Source organism: Babylonia areolata, chromosome 4, assembly GCF_041734735.1.
Source record: "Babylonia areolata isolate BAREFJ2019XMU chromosome 4, ASM4173473v1, whole genome shotgun sequence".
Taxonomy (NCBI): domain Eukaryota; kingdom Metazoa; phylum Mollusca; class Gastropoda; order Neogastropoda; family Buccinidae; genus Babylonia; species Babylonia areolata.
This window is the reverse complement of record NC_134879.1, coordinates 4,621,323-4,629,383: the sequence shown is the minus strand read 5'-3', so window position 1 is coordinate 4,629,383 and position 8,061 is coordinate 4,621,323. Positions and strand designations below refer to the sequence as shown.

The 8,061-nt window shown below is 50.8% G+C and overlaps 1 protein-coding gene across 2 annotated transcripts in view; it reads left to right on the top strand.

Annotated features, from left to right (window-relative positions):
- LOC143281542 (ATP-binding cassette sub-family G member 5-like) overlaps positions 1–8,061 on the top strand; it is a 31,837-nt gene that overhangs the window by 21,130 nt on the left and 2,646 nt on the right. For both annotated transcript variants that reach the window (XM_076586761.1, XM_076586760.1), the window contains exons 5-9: positions 772–1,041; positions 2,621–2,828; positions 3,089–3,288; positions 4,464–4,602; positions 7,214–7,399. In XM_076586761.1, the coding sequence (XP_076442876.1) occupies positions 772–1,041; positions 2,621–2,828; positions 3,089–3,288; positions 4,464–4,602; positions 7,214–7,399 (1,003 nt within the window). The remainder of the gene's footprint in view (positions 1–771; positions 1,042–2,620; positions 2,829–3,088; positions 3,289–4,463; positions 4,603–7,213; positions 7,400–8,061) is intronic.

Sequence of the window (8,061 nt, the reverse complement as noted above, 5' to 3'; positions counted from 1 at the left end):
TTGAGCTGGGAGATCGGAAAAATCTCCACCCTTTATCCACCAGGCGCCGTTACCGAGATTCGAACCCGGGACCTTCAGATTGAAAGTCCAACGCTTTAACCACTCGTTTATTCCGCCGATATTATAGAAGCCGCCCAAACTCCCTTAAATTCTAGTTATTGTTTTCCGAGAAAAAAAAAAACGACAACAAAAGAATATTGTTAAAACTGAAAGCATTTATCTCTTCTGTTTGTAAATCCTTTCGGTAAAGGTACGTCTGTTGTTAATAGATGAGGATGAATTATCTATTAATATATGTTGGCGGTGCCTATTGGTGTTTTGTTTTTTCCTCTTTGTTCTTTTGACATCACTCTTATTGTTTGTATGGTGTATCTAAAATATGTATGTATGAAACGTTTCGATGCCCCCAGGGGCACAAGAAATAAACTGTTTGCCTTGCCTTGCCTTGCCTTGCCTTGCCTTGCCTTGCTTTGCCTTGCCCTGCCTTGCCTTGCCTTGACTTGCCTGGCCCTGCCTTGCCTTGCCTTGCCTTGCCTTGCCATGCCTTGCCTTGACTTGCCTGGCCCTACCTTGCCTTGCCTTGTCTTGCCTTGCTTTGCCTTGCCCTGCCTTGCCTTGCCTTGCCTTGCCTTGCCTTGCCTTGCCTTGCCTGGCCCTGCCTTGCCTTGCCTTGCCTTGCCTTGCCATGCCTTGCCTTGACTTGCCTGGCCCTGCCTTGCCTTGCCTTGCCTTGCCTCTGCCTTGCCTTGCCTTGCCCTGCCTTGCCGTCAGACATCCTGCTGATGGACGAACCAACCACGGGGCTGGACAGCTTCACGGCACGCCACCTGGTGGCCAGCATGCAACAGCTGGCCCGCGAGGGGAAGCTGGTCATCATGTCCCTGCACCAGCCCCGGTCAGACATCACGAGGCTGCTGGACATGACCACCTTGATGTGTCAGGGCCACGTCATGTATTTCGGGCCCACCTCCAGCCTGGTGCCGTACTTCACGGGGCTCGGCTACCCCTGCTCCGTGTTCTCCAACCCGCTGGATGTCTACAGTCAGTGGGTTTCTTTTCTTTTTTTTATTTTTTTTTTTATTTTTATTTTTATTTTTTTTTTATTTTTTTTTTTTTATATGGGATACTTATGAATTTAGCGCCTATCCCTTTCTCAAACCCCTTGGATGTGCACAGTGAGGGATTTTGATTTGTTTCGATTTTTTTTTTATATTTTGATTTGATTTGATTTGGGATGGATACTTATATATATAACGCCTAGCCTATCCTGTTCTTCTCTAACCTCTTGGATGTGTACAGTGAGTGGTTTTGATTTTTTTTTTTTTTTTTGATTTGATTTGATTTGATTCGATTTGATACGGATACTTACACAGAGCCTATCATTCTATCCAACTCCTTGAATGTGTACAGTGAGTGATTTTAATTTTGATTTGATACGGATAATTACATAGCGCCTGTCATTTTCTCCAACCCGCTGAATGAGTACGGTGAGTGATATTAATTTTGATTTGATTTGATTTGATTTGATTTGATTTGATTTGATACGGATACTTACATAGCGCCTATCATTTTCTCCAACTTCTCGAAGATGCTACTGTATGGCCAGCTGAAGGAAGGCCACCGCGAACTTGGAAGATTCTGCAAGCGCTTCAAGGACACCTTGAAGACAAACCTCAAAGCCTGTCACATAGACATCGCTTCTTGGGAAACTGATGCCCTTGACCGCTCTCGCTGGAGGATGCTGTGCTCAAGTGGCATAAAGACGTTTGAAAACAAGAGAGCGCTGGCCATTAAGGAGAAGCGTGAGCAAAGGAAGCAGGGCTCAACTTCTGGAGACGTTTTCCATTGCAACAAATGTGGGAAGTGCTTTGCATCCAGAATCGGCCTCTTCTCCCATATGAGGACACACACCGACAGATAAGCCTGCCTGCCTACTTATCCGTCGGTCCGAGGGGAGACTCCATCAAATGTAAGCGTACACCAATCTCTGATAAGCTGAGCATTGTACAGTAAATACTGCAAAATTGAATCAAACGACGTACTGGCTAACACCCTCATGATGAAGTTGTTCAGGGTTTGAGTTTTGTGCTCCATGAAGGTTGTGCTGCTAGAGGGGGCGTCATGGATCTCTCTTTGGGTGGGGCGTCAGGTTTCGAGAGAGATTTGGGGAGGGGGTGGGGGTGGGGGTGGGGGGGGGGGGGGGGGGGGGCGGGCAAGGGGGGCTCAGAGACGTCTGACGCTCCGAGGTGGAGCTCTGGATGTCTGCAGAGCGTTGGATGGAGTGGGGGGTGGGGGTCCTGGCTGTTCCTTTGGCGTTCCGAGGGGGAAGTCCTTCTTCTTCTTCTTCTTCTTCTTCTTCTTCTTCTATGTCTTCTTATTCTGCTTCTTCTTCTTCTTCTCCTCCTCCCCTTCACAATTCAGGTGGTTTGTTCTAGAATAATATTTCAGCCATTCTCAGTGTCCAACTAGTCTTGATATTATAAAAATGTACCTTTCAGAACTCATGAAATAATTTGTGAACACACTAATCTTCAACTTTCCCACTCACTCTCGCTCTTTCTACCTCCCGCCCCCCGACCTCTTTCGCCCTCTCTTTCTCTCTTTCCCCCTCTCTCTCCAGTGGACCTCGTCGGCATAGATCGCCGGGATCCCGAGCGCTTGGAGGAGACAAAGCAGCGCATGCAGGAGTTGCTGGCAGCGTACCAGAGTTCGGATCTGCTGGCCAACACGGAAGAGGAGGTGGCCGAGCAGCTCAAGCTGCCGTCCCCCATCACTACGCGGAGGTTCAAATCCCCTGGGTGGTTCAGGACCTTCACCACCGTCGTTGGGTCAGTAGTGGTGGTGGTGACGATGTTCATGAGTGAAAAGTCAATGTAACCCCCCCCACCCCCCCCACCCCCCACCCCCCGCCATCGTCATCATCATCACCATCACCTCATGACCACCACCACCATCATCATCATCACCATCACCATCATCATCACCATCACCACCATCATCATCATTATCATCATCATCATCACCACCATCACCACCACCATCATCATCATCATCGCCATCAATGTCATCGTCATCGCCGTGGTTGCAGACGGATGAACCTGAACCTGGCCCGGGACCGCCTGTCGTGCTTCAACCGGGTGATGATGCTGCCTGCCTTCATGCCCTTCCTGCTGGCCTTCCTGGGCCGCCTGCAGCACAACCAGCGCTCCATCCAGGACCGCATCGGACTCCTCTACAACTCCGTACAGGTGCCCCCTTACATGGCCATCATGAACAACATCGCTTGTTGTGAGTTCCTTGTTTCTGGTCCTTGTCGGGGGTACGGGGTGGGGGGGAGGGGTTGTGTTTGGAGGTGAGGGGGTGGGTGGTTGTGTGATGTGTGTGTGGTGTGTTGGTGGGTGGGTTCGTGGGTGTGGGGTGTGGGTGTGGGTGGTGTTTTGTGGGGGATGGGTGGGGGTGTTTGGGGGGGAGGGGGGGCACACAGAGAGAGAAAGAGAGAAAGAGAGAGAGAGAGAGAGAGTGTGTGTGTGTGTGTGTGTGTGTGAGTCGGGAAGTGGTGCGTGTTTGGGTGTGTTGGAGGGTGGATGGGTATAGGTGATGTGTTTTGTGTGTGTGTGTGTGGGGGGGGGGGGGGTGTTCGCGTTGGTGTGTGTGGAGTGGGGTGGAGTGGGGTGGGTTGATTCTGTTCGTGCTAGATTCTCAACTCAGACACGCGCGCACAACATAGCATAGCATACACTTGAAAGATTAAAACGAGACTTACCTTTAAGTTAGAGTGCTTGATCGGAGTTCTACGCAATGGAAGGGCGCCCCGAAAGAATTACTGCACCAACACAGACAAGAGAATGACCCGAGCTGTGGTGAAGTTAGCGACCGGTCACCAGACAAGTGAGACACGAACTGGTTGGGGCCAGACACCCATCACGCACACTCAAACCACAATTCTGGGGTGGCGCCATGTCACAGGGTAGAATTCTGTTTACTGTTTGTTGTTGTTGTTGTTGTTGTTTCTCAGGGGCATGCAAGTCCGTAAAACACATGTTTCTTTTTCTGTTGGGATTTTTTTCTCTTCATTGGCTAAACCAAAAAACAAAAAACAACAACGAACAAACAAACTAAAAACGAAAAAAAAAAACACCACAAATACACAAGGACGCGCACACGCACATGCATCCCCCCCCCCCCCCACACACACACACACACACATATTCACGAAGAAAGAAAACAAACACACGAGACACACGCCCAGCCCACACCTCGTCACCCTTGTTCCCTCCCCCGCACACACACGCACTCACGCGCACCGACGCGGGCTATCATGTGTCTGTATGATACCGTTACGATGGATAATTTATGCGTTCTTTTATGTCTGACGTGTGTTTGAAATGTCCGGTTTTGGCTTGTGTTGTTGTTGTTGTTTGCGTTGTATCGAAGAGGGTGTTTGTTTTTTTGTGAATGTTCAGTTCCAGCCCTGAGGGACCACTTCTACCGGGAGGGCCTGGACGGACTTTACGGATGCCAGACGTTCCTGCTGGCCTACACGGTGCACATTCTGCCCTTCGTGGCCATGGCCAGCATCATCTTCTCCTCCCTCATCTACTGGTCAGTCGGTCTAGTCAGCCGGTCAGTCTGAGGGGTTATCTGTGAGAGCTGTTGGTGTGTGTGTGTGTGGGGGGGGGGTTCTATTGCAGCGGGGAGTCATTTACTGCAACTCTTTTTGTGAAGGACTAAGACTCTCAAACTAGGAGGCAAAGATAGCACTGGCTCTTAGTGCTGCAGCCTTGGGGGCTAGTTGGCCGTTGGGACACCAGCGGTCATGCATGGCTAGACCTGAATGTATGATAGTCAGTCGTGTCCGACCGTCCTTAAACCCTCTTGGCCGAGAGAGCGGGGGTGTAAAACACTCTCCACTATAATCAAATTCTAGCCCAGATAGTCGTGACAGCAGTCGCCTCCTCTGCTACTCTGTCTGATAGTCATAGTCAGACACGACTGACTATCATACATTCAGGTCTAGCCATGCATGACCGCTGGTGTCATTTGTGTCGTGATCGAGCCCTGCCACCTCCAGTTGGACATTAACCCATTACTACAGTGTTTTTTGTTTGTTTGTTGTTGTTGTTGTTGTTGTTGTTTCTTTTTTGGGGGGGGTTGTTTGTTTGTTTGTTGTTGTTGTTGTTGTTTGGTTGTTTTTTTTTGGGGGGGTTGTGTTTTTTTTCAAACTATTGAAAAAGAAAGAAAGCCCTGCCATCTCCAGCTGGACATTGACCCATTTCTGCAGGGATTTTTCCGGTTTTTTTTTGTTTTTTTTTTTTTACAAACTATTGAAAAAGAAAGGGGGGTCGTTCTGGACTAACTTTTTCGGACCCCACACCCCTCTTTTCCATTGTCACTTAACGAAAGCAAACGTTGGGGGTTAGCGGTCCACTTCAAACAAACAAATCAGTTATCAAATATAAGGTCATCGCCCTCGTTGAAGTAAGGAAGATATGATAGCTTAGTGTAATATATATTGTCAGCATGAAAACAATATACAAATACAGAAGTGTTGCGTGTACATGTAAATATGAACACACTAAGAGAATAGAGAAAAGAAAAAAAAATCGTCATTGTCTTATTCTCCAACATCGTACGTTTCAACTGAATTTTGACGCCCCTTCAAGGCTTTGTAGATAGGCCCAGTACTGAAACAGGAGGCCTGCACATCAGTACTCTGGGTACTGAAGTTGTTGATGTTTTCTGTGTCAGTTTTGATGACATGTTACGTGTTGAGGAGTTCGTCTATGGTAGTCCCCACTCACTGTATCCTTCGCTGTTTCTTCCCCAACCACCACCACCCACACCCCACAAACCCCTTTGCCCCCCCCCAAACACGGGGTAGCCGGCATGTACCCGGACGTGGATCGGTTCAGGATATTCCTGGCGGTGGTGTTAGCTATCATAGTCCCCACTAACTATACTGTCACTGTACTTCCTCCACCCTACCCCCACCCCCTAACCCCCCACTACACAAACATCCTTGCTTGACAAACAAAGGGTAGCCGGCATGTACCCGGACGTGGATCGGTTCAGGATATTCCTGGCGGTGGTGTTAGCTATCTTAGTCCTCACTAACTGTACCCTTCACTGTTCTTCCTCCGCCCTACCCCCAACACTCACCCTACCCAACCCTCCAACCCTCACAAACAGGGTGGCTGGCATGTACCCGGACGTGGACGGGTTCGGGATGTTCCTGGCGGTGGTGTTAGCTATGGTAATCCCCACTAACCCTCACTGTTCTCCCCAACCCCAACTCCACCCCGACCCTTAGACCTTACCCCCCCCCCTCCCCCCATCACAACAAGTCCAACAACAGCCACACACCCATGGTTCGTCTATCGTAGCTCCCACTCACTGTAACCTTCACTGTTCTACCCCCACCCCACCCTCCAATCCTCACAAACAGGGTGGCCGGCATGTACCCGGACATGGACCGGTTTGGGATGTTCCTGGCAGTAGTGTTAGCTATCGTTGTCTCCACTAAGTGTACTAACCGTACTATTCACGGTCCTTCCTCTCCCCACAACCACTGTTCTAAAAATACATGGATAGCTCATTGGCCAGGAAAACTGAAGCCAACTGAACGCCATAATTGTTTTTCATATCCTGCCGTCAGTCCGTTGACAAGTCGTCTGCAAACTGGTGGAAGTTTCTGAACTGTGACCATGTATTTTCGATGAAATCGTGTTATGCTTGCCCCCACGACATGTCAAATGTTGTGTCTTGATTGAAATCTGCCAAAGGCTTATCTACCAAAGTTTTTACAGGAAAACAGTGCAGTGACACGTGGCGCAAACTTGCAGTGGAGACACACACAGGAATGTCAGCTTAACTAACGCCGCGAGCAAGTGAAAGCTTCCCGTGAAAACAGCTGAGCCTTCGGCTGCACATGTTTCGCGCCATGCTGACACGAAAAGCAAAATGGCTGATTGAACACTTCCGCTGGCTTCAGTTAGCAAAGGGGTTCAAAGAAGGCAAGCGCTATCCATGTATTTTTAGAACAGTGCCCCACACCCCACAACCCCTTGCCCTCGCAAACAGGGTGGCCGGCATGTACCCAGACGTGGACCGGTTCGGGATGTGGTGGTGTTAGCTATGGTAGTCCCCACTGACTGTAACCATTCAGTTCTTCTTCTTCCCCCACCCTATCCCACCCTCAAACCCTCACAAACAGGGTGGCCGGCATGTACCCGGACGTGGACCGGTTCGGGATGTTCCTGGCGGTGGTCTTCCAGCTGCACCTGGCCGGGGAGCTGCTGACGGCGGCCACCATGGGCCTCTTCCGTAACTCGCAGCTGGCCAACACCACCACGGCTCTACTCTTCACAGCCTCGGGACTTATCGCCTCTGGATTCCTCAGGTGTGGAGTGGGGGTGGGGGAGGAGGTAGCGGAGTGGGTGTGGATTGCTGTGGGGGGTGGTTGTGTGTGGGGGTGGTGTGGGTGTGGGTGTGAGGGTGGGGATGGGTTTCGAGGGGAGGTGGTAGTGGAGTGGGTGTGGGTTGGCGTGGGGGTGGTTGTGAGTGGGGGTGGAGTGTGTGTGTGTGGGGGGGGTGGTTGTGTGTGGGGGGTGTGGGGGTGTTGGTTGTGTGGGGGGGTGGTTGTGTGTGGGGGTGGGGTGGGGATTGGTTGTGTGTGGGGGTGGTGTGGGGGTGGTTGTGTGTGGAGGTGTGGTGGGGGTGGTTGTGTGTGGAGGTGGAGAGGGCGGGGTTCGGTAGGGGTGGATGAGTGGGTGGGTGTGGGTGTGGTGGGGATGGGGTGGTGGTGGTGGATGTGGGTGTGGTAGAGGAGAGGATGGCTGGCTGGGTGTGTGTGTGTGTGTGTGTGTGTGTGTGTGTAGACAGGTGTGAATGTGTCCGTTTGGGAGGTGAGGGGTGTGGTGTTGGTTGGTGGGTGGATGGGTGGGTTGGTGTGTGTGTATGAGTGGGCGGGTGGGGGTGGGGGTGGATAGGTGTGTTAGTGTGTCCGTGTTAGTTTCTGTTATTGTGTGTGTGTGTCTGTCTGTCTGTCTGTGTCTGTGCGTC